The sequence below is a fragment of the Amphimedon queenslandica genome, unplaced genomic scaffold, assembly GCF_000090795.2.
Source record: "Amphimedon queenslandica unplaced genomic scaffold, v1.1 AMPQUscaffold_13473, whole genome shotgun sequence".
NCBI classification, from domain to species: domain Eukaryota; kingdom Metazoa; phylum Porifera; class Demospongiae; order Haplosclerida; family Niphatidae; genus Amphimedon; species Amphimedon queenslandica.
Genome location: NW_003546291.1, coordinates 114,626 through 135,100, shown reverse-complemented (window position 1 = coordinate 135,100; position 20,475 = coordinate 114,626). Strand labels below are relative to the sequence as shown.

General features: G+C 33.8%; 4 protein-coding genes and 1 long non-coding RNA gene across 5 annotated transcripts in view; 4 read left to right on the top strand and 1 right to left on the bottom strand.

The window, feature by feature from the left end:
- The first annotated feature begins 2,276 nt into the window (after nt 1-2,276).
- LOC109580869 (tyrosine-protein kinase receptor UFO-like) lies at nt 2,277-4,995 on the top strand. The gene is made up of 7 exons (XM_019994428.1): nt 2,277-2,310; nt 2,378-2,512; nt 2,573-2,653; nt 2,780-3,110; nt 4,280-4,466; nt 4,540-4,682; nt 4,736-4,995. Exons 1-7 carry the CDS (start codon nt 2,277-2,279, stop codon nt 4,899-4,901), a joined length of 1,077 nt encoding a protein of 358 aa, XP_019849987.1. The 3' UTR covers nt 4,902-4,995.
- Nucleotides 4,996-5,875: 880 nt separating this feature from the next.
- Nucleotides 5,876-9,098, top strand: LOC109580868 (uncharacterized). Its single transcript, XM_019994427.1, has 7 exons — nt 5,876-6,097; nt 6,711-6,959; nt 7,124-7,172; nt 7,223-7,450; nt 7,533-7,775; nt 7,831-8,214; nt 8,900-9,098. The coding sequence occupies exons 1-7, from the start codon at nt 5,876-5,878 to the stop codon at nt 8,992-8,994; spliced, it is 1,470 nt and encodes a 489-aa protein (XP_019849986.1). The 3' UTR covers nt 8,995-9,098.
- Nucleotides 9,099-11,322: 2,224 nt separating this feature from the next.
- On the top strand, nt 11,323-15,275 carry LOC100635304 (uncharacterized). Its single transcript, XM_003385103.2, has 6 exons — nt 11,323-11,629; nt 12,212-12,460; nt 13,526-13,637; nt 13,691-14,254; nt 14,308-14,694; nt 15,018-15,275. The coding sequence occupies exons 1-6, from the start codon at nt 11,399-11,401 to the stop codon at nt 15,110-15,112; spliced, it is 1,638 nt and encodes a 545-aa protein (XP_003385151.1). The 5' UTR covers nt 11,323-11,398; the 3' UTR covers nt 15,113-15,275.
- A 2,772-nt stretch (nt 15,276-18,047) lies between these two features.
- The window catches only part of LOC109580851 (uncharacterized), a 16,571-nt gene continuing 14,143 nt past the window's right edge, over nt 18,048-20,475 (top strand). Inside the window, exon 1 of the mRNA XM_019994407.1 lies at nt 18,048-18,061. The gene's annotated coding sequence lies outside the window, so the exon portion shown is untranslated. The remainder of the gene's footprint in view (nt 18,062-20,475) is intronic.
- LOC109580852 (uncharacterized) lies at nt 20,193-20,462 on the bottom strand. Its single transcript, XR_002184416.1, has 2 exons — nt 20,339-20,462; nt 20,193-20,294 (listed from the first exon to the last, which is right to left on the bottom strand). It is a non-coding gene; the product is annotated as an uncharacterized LOC109580852 (long non-coding RNA).

Sequence of the window (20,475 nt, the reverse complement as noted above, 5' to 3'; positions counted from 1 at the left end):
TATAACATACACTCAAGGAGGCACAAACACTGCTGCAGCATTGGATTTACTAAGTACAGCATTTGCTACTGCTCGTGTTAGTGAAGGTATCCCTCGTGTAGCTGCTGTTTTTACTGATGGAATGTCTAATAATCCTTCAGCAACAGTACAAGCTGCTCAAGCTGTCCATAATGACAAAATAACAGTTTTCTCTTTTGGTATTGGAAGTGGTATCAGTAACAATGAGTTAATTGCCATTGCTTCAGATGGTCAACAAGGTGTTTTTAATATCAGTGGTTTTTCATCTGATACTTTTCAGGCTGTTTTGATACAATTACGAGTCTCAACATGTTCATGTAAGTCATTGATTTTATGTCAAATTATGCTAATAAAATTATTTTATAGCCCCAACAGAATCTGAGACTGGAAAAGAAATCACTACTACCCTTCCAAAAGGATCGTCTCGTTTGTTACAATATGCGTTTCCATCAATGGGAATGACACTAAAAATTGATATTACAGTGGGAAATTTGGTGGTTTGTGGATCATTTACTGTACAAAATCCAGATGCACTAACACAAGATTTCTTTGTCATGAGCAATGGCGATGACATTGATTATTTCATTAGTCCCCAATTATATGTACAGTCAACTACTGATGATGACGATGATGATGATGATGATGGAAGTTGTAGAAAGAGGCAGACATCAATGCCTAATGTGTACTTGTCTATTGCTGGATTGAATGATATCAATTCATTTGCATTGAATACTACTTTTGGTGATACTACTTCACCAATACCTGGTAAGAGAGTAACTGATATCAGATTTAAGGCGGATTTACAATATGACATTAGGTCAGTGTACCGTCAATTTTTAATCAAAAGCAAAGCCGATTTGACCTTTTAACACATACTTTCCACTGGAATAGAACCAGATTCTATTCCAGCATCAACGTAACGTCAGGACTAGCCTAATATTGTAAATCCACCTTTAAGAGTAATGGCTGCTTTGCTTTTTTATGAGTCCTTGTTTTATCATTTTAACCCTTCGAATCCTTGTACCTATCATGTTTGTTGTCCCTGTGCCAAATATTATATTTCACAACCTGTTTCTTGTTTTTCATAGCCTATAGATGATTAGGCTAATTTGCAAAATTTACAGCCTTTGAAAAATTTTTAAAGGCTGTTTACATGCAGTCCTTCTTGTCTATTGCAGGATTCTTATCACTTAAAAGTTCTATTCTTGTTGTATATTTTGTATGTGCTGTAAGGTTGTTTAATAATAATAATAAATAATAGTAATAGTAATAATGGTGATGATAATTTTTGTAGCCTGCATTGTCGAGACTCTAGGTATTATTCTATAGGCTTTTCATGTTGGCTGTTGTGCTGCTTAGTATCATTATCGTTATCGTTTTTTGGCTTAACGTGGGTGAGGATAATATCATTCAGTATTTCTATCCACCACAACTCTCACTTTGAGGTTCTGTGGTTTTAAAGGGGTTCTCCCATCATAGATCTCCATAACTTCTCTACAGGCTAGACAAAGTTGCTTCTACTACTTTATCAAGTAGAAATGGCAGTAGACGGCACCAAAAGCCATCAGTCTTGCCAAAATTAGCAGTTTCTCGATAGATTCTTGCATGCTTTGAGTAACAGGACTTCATAGTATATAGATCACAGATATTTCTCAAGAGTCGCAGAAACCGTGGCTTTAATATCTGAATAATAAAGTAGCATTTTGCTTGAACTTTTTGTTTTGAAGATATAATTGCCTAAGAATCACTTACCTCTTGATTTTACACGAGGTGCTAAGAGTTTGTATAGAACAAATAGAGTATAGCGGCTGTTGTTCAGATGAAGGTGTAATTCTACCCAGATCAACCGTCATAACAAGTAACTGTTCTGTCAGTTTTTTGTTTACAAATGAATGATTAACAATATTAATTTAGCATGTTTATTTAGTAATGTGAGTTACTATGATTATACATTAAAAGGAGTTATTCTTTTTATAGTCATGGCTAATACATCCACTAGTGCCACTATGTCTGCCAACCATTCAATAATAATCCAAACTACTCATACTATTCATACAACAACAGCAACAGAAATTACTATTTCTCAATCATCTGTTATTAGTACCAGTGACACACCATCTGTCTCAAATCAGCTAATGTCTATCATCATATCAGGAATAGTTACATTTCTAGTAGTGTGTATAGTGTTAACTGTAATGCTCTTTGTAACCTATATGATTATGAAGAGAAGGAATCGTAAACAAAAAAAGCAACTTGCAATGGCAGAAATTCCAAGTTCTACTCCTTCTTCATGTAAGTAATCTGAATACTATTTTTGCTTTTGATAATCTGAATAATTCACTTTCTATATAATAATTAGCTTTGAAAAGAGACATGAAAGAGAGCACTTACAACTCTAGCAAACCTATTGAGATTTTATCAATTAATATGGAACAGCTCTCAAATTATATAGTATCAGGGTCGACCATAAGCATGCAAGAAACTATTGGACAAGGTTTAATTGGGGATTCTTTAACTGTCATAGCAATAATAACTTTAATTTTGTACTCTTTAGGTGAGTTTGGTATAGTTTATCGTGGAGTGATGACGATAAAGAATGAAATACCTAAATCAGTTGCCATGAAGACATTAAAAGGTAATAATATTGTCAATGATTAAAATAATTATTAATTTACTCTATAAACTATTTTGACTCAGTTACATATTAAATACATAGTTACATCAGTTTATAATATGAATATTTCATTTCCTTTTGTTGTAGGTTTTTATAAAGAGAGCGACATTGACTCATTGCTGGATGAATGTATTAAAATGATGCCATTCAATAATTTAAATGTATTACCACTGATTGGTGTGTGTCTTGATCTTGGACCAGCTCCATACATTATCATGCCTTTCATGTCAAGGGGAAGTTTATTGTCTTACCTCAAGAAAGAGAGGCCTAATCTTACCGTAGCTGATACCAGTGAAGAGGATATTATACTGAATGTCAGAAAACAGTTGCTCTCCATTTGTTTACAAGTTGCCAATGGAATGTCTTACTTAGCTTCACAGAGGTTCATTCATCGTGATCTTGCTGCTAGAAATTGCATGTAAGTCTTTTCAACATCAATTTTAAGAAATATTTTCACTATCACCTTAATTTCACTAGTAATCAATTTTGCAGAAATTATATAAGAGAATTTAATACCATTATAGTGGTAAATTTTGGAGGGAGTTAAATTTGACGTTTTGCTAGCCATTTGCCAAAATAGAAACCTGCCATTTTGAGCCATGTTCAAATTCGCCAATCAAAATTAGCAATTTACCAATTGTCAAAAAGGGGATGGGTCTGGCTACACAAAACTACTGACCACTCCGAAGATTGCATGATCTGGTTGATGTAATGAGTACAACTCACAATGAATGATCACATCCTGTCACTATAAAAGCTAAAGTAGGAATCTTTATAAAAATAGCAAGAAAATAAAAGGAAATTTTGGGAAGGGACACAATGTAGTTGCTTCCTAGGGCCCTGACCCCTAGAGGCAATAAAATACCGTATAGCCAAAAATTTTCGAGGCTTAAAATTTCGTGAATAATGAAATTTATAGAGAAATTTTAAATTCCGTGATAAATATTTTCGTGATTTTATTTTAATAATAATAATGACCACGCCTTATTTAAATAAAACATGGCAGATTCAGTGTTTGGGGCGGACTCTTGTCACAGTCTTGTGTCATGTGTGTCAAGGGGCACCGTGTCTACAAATCAGTGTGGACACCAGAGATGGGGAAGATCATCATCTTTGACCTAGGCAGTATGCTTAAAATAGCAATACAGAGTAACAGAGACATCAGCTTGACCGAGAACAGGACTTGACACGAGGGCGCGCACGTTTATTAGTAAGGCGTGGTTAACCACGCCTCTCAATTAATATTTATTTTCGGGGGTTTAATTTTTCGTGATGCAACCAGTGATCACGAAAATACGAAAATTTATTCCTCACGAAATTTTTTGGCTATACGGTATGTTCCTAGCTGTAGTAATTTGTTTTATAAATTATAATAGAGTGCAATGTGCCTACTAAACCATGGAGTCAATGCATGAGTATAGCTGCATGCTCATTAAAAACATGATTTACTAGTTTTTGTACACATTTCTTTTTTTTACCATGAATCACAATTTATCACTCAGTTTTAACAATGCATTATTGATGCAAAATCAGCAGTGGCGAGTCCAAGCATGGTAGGTGTCTCATTTACATTTATGTATTCCATAGGATTGATGATAATGGTATTATTAAAGTAGCAGATTTTGGACTATCTGAAGACATAAATGCCTACAATTACTTCAGGCAACTAAAGTGCAGTGATAATAACTCAGGATCATCAACAGTTAAACTACCAGTGAAATGGATGGCATTAGAGAGCCTTCATGATGGACTGTTCTCTGAAAAATCAGATGTTGTAAGTATTCATTTGCATTTACACTCAATCATGCAATCACTAATTTATTAATGTAATCTTTTTTTATTTACAGTGGTCTTATGGTGTTCTTTGTTGGGAAGTGTTCAGTCTTGGTAAAGTACCATATCCTGGTCTGGATCCAATAGGAGTAGTGGAGTTATTAGATACTGGTGGACGATTGCTGTGTCCACATAATGGAGCCTGCTCACAGGAAATGTAAGAACATAATAAACACATGCCTTTAATAATTTATGATTTCTTTGACGCAGTTACTTGCTGATGCTATCTTGTTGGTCAGAGTCTCCTAATGATAGGCCAATGTTCAGTGATATAGTTTCTTCAATAAATGCACTCATTGAACCATTGGCTGGCTACCTTGATTTTACTGACATTAATAATACTTGTACTGTAAAAGAAAATGATGTTTGTGACTAGATCTATGTATCAGTATATTTTTGTAGAATGTATAATGTGAAACAGCTTGAGTGTTAGTTTTGTTTTCATGCTGAAAACAATATCAATGATTTCAGAGCTATAGCCAATTATGCCTATGTGCACTTAATTCCTATAGTGGGAACTTTGTAGAGTCTGCTTTTGTTTACTATTCATACCAGTGATCTGCTATCAATAGTCTCACATAGCCACTAATGACATGCATGCTAATTAAAGTTTAATTATAAAGCCCTTTGGTTCAGATCTAGACTAGAGTTGTAGTCAGTCAACTGGTATCTACATGTCTCTCCTGGCTTTGTTTCTTTCTGCTTAGGTATTATTGGTAGTTGGTAAGCTGTCTGTTTTTAATCGTGTTGATATGTCTGGATAGATTTAGTTGCTTTGCATGGTAAAACATATACCTTCTGTAGGTTTGCTCTCATGGTCAGGCACGTCTAGTGAATGGCAATGGTCCAAATGTTAGAAGACTAGAAATACTTATTAATGGAGATTGGGGAAACATCTATGCATAAAGTAAATATGTACTTTTGGTGCCACTAAAGTAATCAGTGAATATTTGCAGCTAATCAGAGCTCATGGATCATTTTAGTTTATGGATTGTTTAGTGTACAAATCCAAATGCACTAGCACAAAATTTCTTATTAGGTACCAGTATTCCAGCTCAATGGTACTTATGATGGTAAATCATAATTTAATGTGAATGAATTTCAAAGCCAATTTTATATGCATGCTTTTAAAGGCATAAATAAAGATATTCATCCCTGCTGGCAATGCATGCTTCTGTCTAGATCTAGATGCATGACACTAGATACTTCCTGTAAGTTAGTATTAATGTTTCCTATCATTGATTATATTTAATCTCATTTAGTTTATGTTTTCTTCAGTTTCGCAGTTCACTCTCATCCTCTTGCTCTCTTTTGCTTTTTAACTTAATAGGCTGCAGCTAATATTGTAAAATGATTTCTGGTTTTTCCACTATTGCTGCTGCAGTTGTCATTCTATTGTGCATCACTGAAGCTCAAGGTACTGACTGTTCTGCTCTGGCCAGTGCTGGTAACTGCAGTTTCTATGATTGTTTGCATACTAAATTCAACTGTGACGCAAAGGATTATCCTCGTCGCCGTGGTAAACGCTACTGTCAGAAATACATTGATGAATCAAGTTGCTTCACAACAGCAGTAAGTACACTGATTGCATTGATGTGTGCCCTACAACCTACTAGTATTAAACTTTGTTGAAAGCAACTGGGGGGTTATTTTGATGTACTGTCAAAAAATTTCAGTCAACAGAGTTGCTATATAGATGCAGAAAGTTATCATTAAAGCTGCTTTGAACAAGTAGCAGGTAGCTTTGATATCATGTTTTTGTATGTACATGATGCCTAGAAAACGACAACATAATGCAGCCTAATGTAAATTACAAATTATTTGATATCCTCATTGAAAATTCTATTAAAACTAAAGCATCCTTTGAAGAATATTTCATAGGAAGCAGCATTATAATTAAATAATTCCATGTTTAGGCTAATCAATTTTGCATGTACATAAACAACAGTAGAGCTGAAGCATGCATTTCCCAAAACATGATGTAACCAAATTTAATTACAAGTTCTTTTGTAAATTCTGTGAAAATTAAAGCATCCTTTCAAGAATATTTCTTAGAAAGCAAAATATAAATTAAATTAATTAAATAAATCTATAATCAGTATGTAATTAATAAACTGCATTTTATAGTAGAGCTGAAGCATACAACCAAAGCATGCATTTTTATATGAATTTATTATTATCTTAGGGTCAGGCATGGATTACTAGTGTCCGTACGTGTTTGATGCAGTCTATTGTCAACAGTGCTCTCTATAGTGATGCAAATACTGATTGTGGCGAGTTTGAGGCATTTGCTGTTGGAAGTCGTCCTCAATGTTACACTGATAATGGGTTCTGTACAGATATATTCCTATCACCTCAATGTCAGAACTTTAATTGTATTCAAGATAAAATTTATGATGATAATAAAAGTTGGAGTAGAACTTCACTATATCAGGTAAGAAAGTATGAGCTATTAATATTATTATTATTATTATTATTATTATTATTATTATTATTATTATTATTATTATTATTATTATTATTCTACTTTTATAAATTAAAACAACAACTGGTTCGTGCCCTTCCCAGATTTCTACATTCCTTACTGATGCTCCACAGTGTGATAGGCCTGGCACTTCTCTTGTATCTGTTATACAGGATTATTTAGGTATGTACTTCAGTACTGTGTAAAAGTATGCTATTCTTCTCTTTGTACAGATTGTACTGCAAGGGCTTTTGATTTTATTATTTTATTGGATGCATCTGGAAGTGTTGGGTCTAGTAACTTTGAGATAATGAAAAACTTTGTTGCAGACATGCTGTCTAACTTTACCATTGGACCAGATGATACTCGTGTTGGAGTCATTCGTTTTGCTGACACTCCATCAATTGTTATCCCATTGGGTTCCAATAATACTTATGCACAGTTGGCTAGTGCTATTAGAGGTATATCATACACTGGAGGAGGAACAAACACTGCTGCAGCATTGAATTTACTAAGCACAGCATTTGCTACTGCTCGTGTTAGTGAAGGTATCTGCTGTTCTTACTGATGGATTGTCTAATAATCCTTCAGCAACAGTACAATCTGCTCAAGCTGTCCATAATGACAAGATTACTGTTTTCTCTTTTGGTATTGGAAGTGATATCAGTAATGCAGAGTTAATTGCCATTGCTTCAGATGGTCAACAAGGTGTTTTTACTATCAGTGGTTTTTCATCTGATACTTTTCAGGCTGTATTGATACAATTACGAGTATCAACATGTTTGTGTAAGTCACTAATTTTTTAATATTGTGAATTTATACTAATAAAAATAATTTATAGCTTCAACAGAATCTGAGACTGGAAAGGAGATTGCCACAACCCTTCCCAAAGGATCATCTCGTTTGTTAGTGTATGTGTTTCCGTCAATGGGAATGACACTAAAAATTGATATTACAGTGGGAAATTTGGTGGTTCGTGGATCATTTACTGTACAAAACCCAGATGCACTAACACAAGATTTCTCTGTCATGAGCAATGGAACTAACATTAATTATTTCATTAGTCCACAATTATATATACAGTCAACTACTGATGATGATGATGATGATGATGATGGAAGCCGTAGAAAGAGGCAGACATCAATGCCTAATGTGTACTTGTCTATTGCTGGATTGAATGATATCAATTCATTTGCATTGAATACTACTTTTGGTGATACTACTAGTAAGAGAGTAACTGATATCAGATTTAAGAATAATGATTGCTTTGCTTTGTTTTATGAGTCCTTGTTTATAATTTTTATTACCTGTTAGTATCTTCATAACTCTAAGTATTATTACCTAGATTATACTTATTATACCTGTTTTATTGCTTAGTATTATTATTGTTCTTTTGGGTTCCCCACAACTAGTTATAGTTTTTAGCCATTATTATTAATTTTTGTTATTTGTTACCATAACTCTGGGCACTAGTAAAAGTGAAAACGAAACGAAACTAGAAACAGAAAGGAACCAGAACAACATAAAACAAAAACTAGGGTAGTCCTAACATATGTCAAACTTCTACCATGACTAGGGTATGCTCTTAAAATTAAAAAAAAAACTAAACCCTAAATCCAACCTTATAGGGACTTCTAACATAACCAGAGGCCTTCTAACTGTATTGGGAGATTGCTTTTTTGGCGTTTCTTTTACATTTCTGGTTTCGTTTCATTTTTACTTTTACTAATGCCCTCACAACTCCTATGCTTTAAACATTTTCAATTGTTTGCATTGTAGCCTGTTGATAATTTTATGTACTGTATATTTCACCAGGTGTTTTGAGAATGGACAATAATATGATGCAACATGACGTGCTTTAATTATAATGTTCAATTATTTGTTTTATGTAACTTGTGTATCTTTTATAGATTGCTCTGGCATATGTAAACTCAAACTTCTTGCAATGTCATGTGAGGTTCTGAGGATGAATGGTGAACATGTGCCAGCTCCATGCCGTAACTGATTTATTTTATTTTTGGTCTTTTTTATTGTGGTAGTGAAATAGTTAAGTAGTTAATTTTTGTCAAGTTTTGTTTTAGAGTTTTATTGTAGAGAAAATGAGGAGAATTGTTTATTACCATAATACATTGTCATTTAATTAATCTCTAATACATGTACATTTTTGTATAAAGTGAATATGTAGACTACTCTTGGTGCCACTAAGGCTGATGATGTCAATCAGCACATACCAGTATTGGCATGCAGTTAATTAATTTCCTTTGAATGATTACTTGTAGTTTATAATGTGGAAGAGAATGAGTCCAATTATTTCCTAGACTCGTGTGTGTGAATTTGATACAATTCTTTGCCCATGCAAATCAAAACATTGCAAGTTGATATCAAGAGAATCTATTCTAAAACTTAAGTCTAGCCCCACAAGTCTATTTCCTGTCTTAACTTAAGGCCTTACCTTAAGTTAAGTTGCAAGTGTGAATCAGCCTTAACATGGCTGGTGGACAGTCATAGCTGCAAACCAGTTTATTAAATATATCCGTGCAAGAGCTATTCAAAGGCTTTTGAACCAAGCGGTGGTCCTTGGTATGTAGGATTGTATATGTGGTTTAATTTTAATGTAATAGATACTGCAGCTATTGCCCTCGTGTATGTCAGTGAATTAGAGTCATATTTAATGTTAAATTGAAATACATTTACATTTATGTATAAAGTAAATTGGCATGCAGTTAGGCTACATGCTGCTAGTAAATTTGTGGTTACTTTGATCTTGTAAGCAACATGTTACCAGAAATAGAACAACTTTCTATTTCTGGCAACATGATGCTTACAAGATCAAACTAACCACAAATGTTGCCTAGCATACATTTACCTTGAAGGCTACATGTAGTCCATAATGTGGAGGAGAATGTATCCTTCGTGGACTCCTGCATGTGAATTTGATTCAATACTGAAGTTCAGGATTGTTTAGTTTGTGAGTCGTTATCTACAAAACAAAATTGTACTTAACACAAAATTTCTCATTAAGTACCAGCATTCTCTTTACATAGATATGGGGAGCTTGAAGTTCAATTTTGTATCAGTATTTTATAGGCTCCTTTTTATTGGTTATGCTGTTTTTTATAAGTAAGTGAACATTTCATTTTCTTTTTTGTAGGCTGTAGCTATTTTGTCAGCTATTTTGGCTTTTAAAATTTGCATACGCATTGCTCCTAATAAGGCAGAGAAACAGATAAACAAGCAAATGAAAAAGTTTCTCTTTTTATTATGAGAAACTGGTATGTTAGTTCAACCTTTATTTGAGGAAGGTTTTAAGTGGGAAAGGTATCTAAATAGATCTAGCTATGTTAGTACAGATTGCAATCATTCAAAGGGTTTTAATTTTGTTATTAGTCATTACCATTTATACCAAGTGGTAGTGCTTTGTATGTAGGACTGCATATGTCTAGTTCAATTTTAAGATACTGCAGCTACTGCTCTCGTGTATGTTAGTGATTCTGTGATTTGGAGTTGTATCTCAGTCATCACTATATATTGTTAGTGTTCAAATAATTGAATGGCTTTAATATTTTGATTCACATCATGCATGCAGGTATTTTCCAATTTTCAATGCAACTGTTTTCTCTAGTTGTATATAATTGTTTAGTCTGATTCTAAGCCTCATTTTGGTGTTTTGAAGCTGTGTCAATGGTTATTATATTATTTTTGCAACTTCTACATAATATTATTCATAGCAGTATCTATAAATATCTGTTAATAATTGGCTTGAACTTTCTTTTTATATGTCATATTTTAGAACAAAATTTATAAGCTTTTAATGATTTGTAAATAAACTACTGAACTGGTGCTATGCTGTACCATAGATAATGGTGGCATACAGGTGCATGGCTACTTTTGTTTTATTTTGCTGAGAACAACAACAACTAAGCAACTACTGAACAATAACTGAACAACCAACAAAAATTAATAAGAAGCATGATACATATACATAAAACCACAGAGTCTAGAAAGTTCTAAAGTTACACAATATTACATAATAATGTGCATGCATCAGCAATAATTATTGTGGTTACAGTAATAACAACCATACACAAGTACATGTACATTAAAGATTGACCATCAAAGTCTAGAGTTATACCAACATTGCATTCACAACAGGTAATAAAATCATGCATAAAAGTATTTTCAAAGCCAATTTCTATATATAAATATTTATCCCCTGTTCCTCCCACATGTCACAGTATGCTAATCAAACTAAAAATCTACTTCCTGTGATAGCTTTAATGCTTCCTGCATGGCTTTTATTTAAACTCAGTTATTTTCTGTTTTCTTCAGATTCCCAGCTCACTCTCATCTCATCTCCTTTCTTCCTCTCTACTGTTTTTTCCTTTATAGGCTGCAGCTAATATCATAAGATGATTTCTGGTTTTTCCACTATTGCTGCTGCAGTTGTCATTCTATTGTGTATCACTGATCAATGCACAGCTCAAGATACTAACTGTTCTGCTCTGGCCAATGATGGTAACTGCAGTTTCTATGATTGCTTGCATACTAAATTCAACTGTGATGCAAAAGATTATCCTCTTCGCCGTGGTAAACGCTACTGTCAGAAATACATTGATGAATCGAGTTGCTTCACAACAGCAGTAAGTACGCTGATTGCAGTGATGTGTGCCCTACAACCTACTAGTATTTAACTAACTTAGGGGTTAGTTTGAATAGAATTTCAGTCAACAGTGTTGCCATAGAGATTTAGAAAGTTATCATTAACCCTTAAAAGACAGAGGTCACGAATTTGTGCAATACCATGGAGACAGCTGTCACATATTTGTGACACAATGTGTCACAATAATGTGACAGCTGTCTCCAAGACTTATAATGGATTGTCACAAATATGTGACATCTGTCATATAAGTATTTTGATTAAGTAGCGGTTAGCTTTGATGTCTGATGTCCTTGTATGTAAATATTTCCCTAGTAGGCCTATAGGTGATGCAACCTAATTTAATTACAAATTCTTTGATATCCGTATTGTAAATTCTGTGAAAACTAAAATATCCTTTTAGAAATATTAATTTTCTTAGAAAGCAACTTGTTATATTAAATCAATAAATAACTCAATGTTCAGGCTAATTTGCACATACATAAATAAGGAGCTGGTGCTGGTGCATGTATTTACCAAAGCAGTAAATAGAATGCATTTATATATAAATTTATTATTATCTTAGGGTCAAGTATGGATTACTAATGTCCGTAGATGTTTGATGCAGTCTATTGTCAACAGTACTCTCTATAATACTGCAAATACTGATTGTGGACAGTTTGAGGCATTTGCTGTTGCAAGTCATCCTCAATGTTACACTGATAATAGGTTCTGTTCAGATATACTATTATCTGATCAATGTCAGAACCTTAATTGTATTCAAGATAAAATTTATAATGATAATAAAAGTTGGGATAAAAGTTCACTAAATCAGGTAAGAAAGTATTAGTATTATTATCATTATCACTATTAGTATTGTCCATTAGTATCATTATTATCACTTATTATTACCATCATTATTACTATCATCATGATTATTATCAATGAGAAAAAGAAAAACAAGAAGGGAAATTGATAATAGTATACATACGTGTATAGTCTTAGAGCACACGGTATTGATAAGACATATTGTAACTAAGTAGACATAAGTACTAGTTGGTAAGAGTGACATGATGGTAGGATTGATTCAATATTGACCTGGATCAGGTACCTCTGAGACATAGATTTATGGCCCTTAGTAACTTTGATGCAAAAGAGGTTTGGTACAGACTTAGTTCATTAAGACACCATAATGAATGTCCCTTTCTATACTGAGAGACTGTTGAAAGAGGAGTAAAACTACATACAGTGATTAGATTCACAAGCAGCAAAGTAGAAGCCACAATTGACTGTGGAGACTTAGTAGAATATAAGAAGGAGAATCAGAATCTAGAATACAGACATCAAACACAGCAGTACACTGCCTCTGCCAAACACCACAGACGGCCATGAGATGTTCATAGTGAGTTGTAAATGACTCCTAAAAAACTGTCTCTTATACTCTTTTATTATAACATTACTCAAAACAAATGATGACAGTTCACATAGGAGGTCACTGATCTCATTGTGCCTCATGGACACAAGATCATCCTTTCTGCAATCTAGAGCATAAATGGTAGGGAAAGTGGCACCACAGACATCACAGAGGGGAGGCAGATTCATTAAGTGGTTTCATTATATCTTAAACAAATACTCCTGAGTAGAAAGGTTTAAATTGTCAGATTGTAGGAAAAGTGTATTTAATCATCGAGTCTCCTTTGATCTTATGATGATGGCTCTTTGATGTTGATTATTGAACTGGTTATCATGATCATGATCATCATCATCATGATTATTGACAGTTCCCTTGGGATTCTTTGTTACAGTTGTTGTCTTTTGTTGTTATTATTATTATTATTATTTATAGTATTATTATTTATTATTATTATTATTCTAATTATTATTATTTTTACTCTTATAGATTAAAACAACAACTGCTTCATGCCCTTTCCAGATTGCTACATTCCTTAGTGATGCTCCACAGTGCAATAGGCCTGACAGTTCTCTTGTATCAGCTATACAGGATTATTTAGGTATGTACTTCAGTATAAATGTGTAAAAATATGCTATTCTTCTATTTGTACAGATTGTACTGCAAGGGCTTTTGATTTTATTATTTTATTGGATGCATCTGGAAGTGTTGGGTCTTCTAACTTTGAGATAATGAAAAACTTTGTTGCAGACATGCTGTCTAACTTTACCATTGGACCAAATGACACTCGTGTTGGAGTTATTCGTTACTCAAGCAATCCATCGATTGTTATCCAATTAGGTTCCATTAATACTTATTCACAATTGGCTACTGCTGTTAGAGATATATCATACACTTCAGGAGGAACAAATACTGCTGCAGCATTGGATTTACTAAGCACAGCATTTGCTACTGCTCGTGTTAGTGAAGGTATCCCTCGTGTAGCTGCTGTTTTTACTGATGGAATGTCTAATAATGCTGCAGCAACAGTACAATCTGCTCAAGCTGTCCATGATGATGGGATTACTGTTTTCTCCTTTGGTATTGGAACTGGTGTCAGTAATGCAGAGTTAATTGCCATTGCTTCAGATGGCCAACAAGGTGTTTTTACTATCAGTGGTTTTTCATCAAATACTTTTCAGGCTGTTTTGATACAATTACGAGTATCAACATGTGCATGTAAGTCATTGATTTTAATAATGTATATTCATGCTAAATTAATTTTATTATAGCTTCAACAGAATCTGAGACTGGAAAAGAGATTGCCACTACCCTTCCAAAAGGATCATCTCGTTTGTTAGTGTATGTGTTTCCATCAATGGGAATGACACTAAAAATTGATATTACAGTGGGAAATTTGGTGGTTCGCGGATCATTTACTGTACAAAACCCGGATGTGCTAACACAAGATTTCTCTGTCATGAGCAATGGAAATGACATTGATTATTTCATTAGTCCAGAATTATATATACAGTCAACTACTGATGATGATGATGATGGAAGTCGTAGAAGGAGACAGACATCAATGCCTAATGTGTACTTGTCTATTGCTGGATTGAATGATATCAATTCATTTGCATTGAATACTACTTTTGGTGATACTACTTCACCAAGACCTGGTAAGAGTAACTGATATCAAATTTAGGAAAAATGATTGCTTTGGTCTGTTTCATAACCTGTATTGTGATGACTTTAAATATTTTATAGACAGTTCTACTGCTTAGTATCATTATTGTTTTTGGCTTCCCACAACTAGCTACAGTTTTAAAGCCATTATTGTTAATTGTTAGCACAATTCCTATGCTTTGAACATTTTTAAAACTGTAGCCTGTTAATAATTTATACCAGGTGTTTGAGAATGGACAATAATGTAATGTACCATGCATGTGCTGCTATGTCAAGTTGAATGATCTGTTTTCTATAACTTGTGTATCTTTTATAGATTGCTCTGGCATTTGTAAACTCAAACTTCTTGCAATGTCATGTGAGGTTCTGAGGATGAATGGTGAACATGTACCAGCTCCATGCAATAACTGATTTATTATTATTTTTTGGTCTTTTTCATTGTGGTAGTGAAATAGTCAAGTAGTTAATTTTTGTTAAGTAGAATTTTGTCTTGATTTTTATTGGAGAACAAGGAAAATTATTTATTACCATAAACAACGTCATTATTATTTTGCCTTGGTTTTTTTTAATTCTATCTTATTCTGAATAATTTAATAGAAAAGCAAAAGCAAAAGTGAAGGAGAGGTAAAGGAAAGAGATAATAAATGAATTAATATTTTTAAAGGTAAATTAAGCTGTAATACATGTACATTTATGTATAAGGTAAAATATGTACTTATGGTGCCACTAAGGCTGATGATGTCAATCAGCACATATTTGTAGCTAGATAATTAGAACTGAACATGCATTATAATTTCCTTTGAAAGTTTATAATGTTTTCATACAACCAATTAAGTCAGTCATTGATTATATATTACTTGTTAGTCCATAATGTGCATGGAGGAGAATGAGTCTTCCTTGGATTCCTACATCGGAATTTGATGCAATAATAAAGTTTGTGGATTGTTTAGTCTGTGACTGTGGATCATGAAGTCATTGAAGTGTACAAACCCAAATACTAACATAAGATTTCTCGTTACAGGTGCAATTGCAAGAACAAGTCATAATACCACACTTTGGTGAATCTTCTTGTTTGCTATTTTGAGTCTTTTTTATACAGTTGAATGCTTAGAATAATGAGAGCTAATGGTGGAATGGATTAGTACTATAGCATAGATATTATAGACTACGTAACCGGGATTGGAAACTAGGATTCCCTGGTGGACAACGTCCGTGATTGAATTGGGCGTTAAATAGAATAAATTTGACCATGTGGCTTGCTTTTCATGCGGAAATAATGAATTTTTGGTTTTAAAGCAGTACTGTAGTCAAATGCAATGCATGAATTAAAATGCTAACCCCCCAATTCCATGCACACAATATCAACCTATCATCACCCAAAAAGAGAAATCTCTGCTTGTTTTGTAAAAGCTGTAACAGGTACGACAGTGGACTGTTCGCAGAAACAGTATTTTAGATATTACTCCTCTGACATAGCAAATCAGTAAATGAAACTATGACAGTTCCATGCACAATGATTGTGGGAACATTTCCAATGATCTTGTTAGTCTATTTTTACGCGTGTAATGGAGCAACAGGTACAAAAAGTTTTGAAAAATTGCAAGTAACAAAAATTTGAACAATATCACAGTATATTTGCAAAATAACAATGGTATCATTATTTTTTTCATTATAGTCATATTACACAAACACTAAAGTATTGAAATATTATTAAAATAACAAAAAATCAACATTGGTTTAAATACAGTCTTCCTTTGAATGTCGTCGATGAGTAGCCATTTTTTGACCACACCCACCAAAATCCAATCACGGACCCTGTGTCAGCCGGTTTGTACTGGTTTGAATGGATCACGTGACCTAGTTTCCAATCCCGGTTACGTAGTCTATAATATCTATGACTCGACTATAGTCACCAGTCTGTCCCAAATGACGTCACGTTTAGCCACACCCACCAACAGGAAGTAAAATGGCAGGAAGCAAAAAGGGCATTTTTGAAAGCTCATATCTCAGTGAATAATTTTTTTTGAACAATGGGAGTTGTCACACTTCATTAAAAAGTTCCAGCAATAAATAAATACCTCAAAAAAACCATTTCAGTTACCCTTTAAGTACAAGGAAAGGCATGTAAATATAAAAAGTATGTAAATATATGCTACTCTTTTGTTTGTATGTTAGTACAGATCATTGTAATTCAAGGGCTTTTGATTTTGTTATTACCAAGTAGTAGTGCTTGGTATGTAGGGTTGCATATGTGGTTTAATACTGCAGCTACTGCTCTAGTGTGCGTATAATTTGGAGTCGTATCAATAATTAATTGACTTAAATCAACAGAAATTAAGGTTGTGGTTGCTTTGTTCTGTTTCCTCCTCTTAAATAGATATGGGATGCCATCTGTGCATGTGTGCTTTATATGAGTAGTTGTAGGCTTCTTTCATTTGATTATTGTAGATATTAGAAATAAATATTTTATTTCTCTTTTGTCAGTATTTTTAATCAGCACACATAGACCACCAAAGAGTGAGAATTGCAAGAGCTATGAATTTCATTAATTTTATATACGGTATCCGCCCACACATCATACTGTAGGTATGATTTAAGTATATCATACTGTAGGTATGATTTAAGTATATAAGTCTATTAGATTGCTTTTTGAAAAATTGTCTGACTGAGATGACAGACAATTAAGTGAATGAAAAATTATAGTGAGTGTATGTTAATATGTTTGTTTAACCTTAATTACTAAGAAACAAGTGGGAAGCTAACAATAAATGTAGCTAGATAGATACAAAACCAACACTGGAATGTTCTCATTGCCCCCATTATGCTATGTGTGTCATGCTATTAAGTGTTCAACAAAATCAGTACATTTGAATGGCTATAATGTTTCATTCACATCATGCATGCAGGTAAAGTCATATATGTTTTCCAATTTCTACTGCAACTGTTTTTTTGCTAGTACATCTTTCAGTTATATAATAATAATATTTTGCTTGAGCATTTCCACTGTTTTCTCTAGTTGCATACTAACAGTTATATCAAGAGTACATAATATTATGTAATTGTTCAATCTCATTCTTAGCCTCATTTTATAGTGTTTTAAAGCCATGTCAATGGGTATGATATAATTTTACAACTTCTCCATAATATTATTCATAGCAGTATAATCATAATTGCTTTGAAATTTCTTTTTAATAATTATTTTAGAACACAATTTTTGTTGTTTATAAGTTTTTAAAGATTTAATTTTACAAGGGCATTGCAAGGACTACTGAACTGATGCTATGCTGTAACGTCCATAGATAATGGTGGCATACAGGTGCGTGGCTACTTTTATTTTTCCAGCAATTTCATTCACAACAGGTAATAAAATTATGTGTAGAAGTGTTTTCAAAGCCAATTTTTATATAAAAATATTAATTCCCTCTCCTCTCACATGTCATGGTATGCTAATGAAACTACTTTTTAATGCTTCTTGCCATGGCTTTTATTTAAACTCAGTTATTTTTCGTTTTCTTCAGATCTTCAAGTCACTTTCATCTCAGTCATCCCTTTTCTTACTCTCTATTGTTTTTTACTTTATGAGCTGCAACTAATATCATAAGATGATTTCTGGTTTTTGCACTATTGCTGCTGCAGTTGTCATTTGTGTATCACTGCAGCTCTATAAAAATAATTATTATACATGTATAATAATAATAGTAAAGGGTATTTCATGAAAAATGACTAGAAGAAAATTCTCCATTTTTATTACATTTTCTAATGTACAATAGTACTTATGTTATGTAGAAAGTTTGAGCTGATTCTGATCAAGTTTGGATTTTTTTTACAAATTTTCAGAGCTGCTCCGAAATCGGGCAAAAGTCCCTGTACTATTATAGTACAGGGTCTCAAGCCAAATTTTGCCAAAAATGTCAAGGGTTAAATTCCCCATTTTAATTACATTTTCTGATGCATATACATATTCTTATGTTGTGTAGAAAGTTTGAGCTGATTCCTATCAAGTTTTGATTTTTTTTTACAAATATTATTTCTAAAGTTACTCAAAAATTGAGCAATAGCCCCTTGTACAGGGTCTTTGACAAAAAATTTCAAGGAGAGAATTCTCCATTTTAATAATATTTTATGCACATGAACGTTGCGTAAATACTACATACACAAAGGGGGGAATTTAGGGGGGGCTGAGGGGGCTTGAGCACCCCCCTCAGGGCTGGGCTCAGAAAAAATTACTGAAGTCCTAGACTCTTGCATCACTACCAAGCCTCTTAACAAAGTTATCTAGCCACCTTATCATTATTTCAGCAGTTTCCAGTGCTTTAAGGAGCAATCAGAAGTACCAGTAACATAGCAGTATGCTTGAAATGATCTTGGCCCCACCCGTAATTGACGAAAATGCAGGAAAAGGCAGTTTTACCGCCATAAAAGTGGGTGTGGCCAAAATCATGGCACGCTTCGTGCACCCTCAGCATCCCCCTTCTTCAATTCCTAGATACGCCCCTGATACATGTACATGTACATGTACTTACTCAAATACTTTTCTCAGTTTCTCTTCATTGGCCCCAAAAGGTACATTACCTACAAACACAGAACAGTGAGTGTCATTAGTAGGTGTGGCCAGATCAACCCTAATATGCCTCCCGTCAACCTCTCATCCATTCAACTCCAAACAAGCACTAGCAGACTCCTCCGTCTCCATAACAACATAGCAATTAGTAGTTGTCCCTGTCAGCTGTTTTCTGAGTTTCCTAGCAACTTCAACAGGAAGTTTACCGCCAGGAGAAACTGCAACTGATCGTTGCTGTAGCACTGAACTCAGCCGAACCGGAGACCAGTTTGAGTATGTCCTTCTTTTTAGTTGATAGAGGAATGTTACCAATAAATACTGTACGAGGGTTTCGAGGATCATTCTTATTTCTTGTTATTAGTAGTATCCCGGGTTGTACTCAGTCCTAGCCTACAGTAAACTATCCTGTCTCTTTGTAGTCTCGCCCCGCCGGATCTGTCCCGCTCACTTCCTTCTTTTATAAAAGTCTAAAGATGTTCTTTCTTTCCTTGTGGTGGGTCTGGAGGAATGGATAGCTTCTCTTTTTTCTCTTTAAACAAAGCACTTAACTTTGACTGAGCAGCCATTTTGAAATGTGAGAACACGTGGGTGGCTGGCTGGCTGCAATTGGTTCATGTTCAACTAGGAGGCTCCCTTTCCTATTGATTGGAGTCGGTAAAATCTTCAATAGTATTTTATTTTTAATGACAAAAATTTTAACTTTTACTAAACTCAACTAGTATAGATACATCGACATCTTGACATAAATTTGGAATCTTAAAAATTAAAATTTTAATTAGAATTTCTACACAAAATATTTTGTACCGGTACATTAATTATAAAAAGGTGTGTGCACATGTTGGTGGCTCATTTAGCCATGCTGCACAGCAGTATAGACTCTAGTTGTAGAACTGGCAATGACAGTTTAAATCGTCATAAATACATGAAATCAAAATTAAAAAAAATTATTTTTCAAAAAATTAAAACTAGTATATAAATCTCTAGCTTCAGTCTTGAGTATCAATCCACTTGACTTTTCATTTTAATTGCAGCCTGAACCTATCAATGATAATATTAAATTCCTTACACAAACTTACTGTTATTATGTTATTCTTCTTTTTGTATGTAGTGCTCTTAGCATCACTAGCAGTAGTAACCACTAGTGATCCCAGGCAGCGCCACGTGGAGGCGGCACTACATTGCTGCCCAAAAATAGAAACAACCTGAGCCCTAG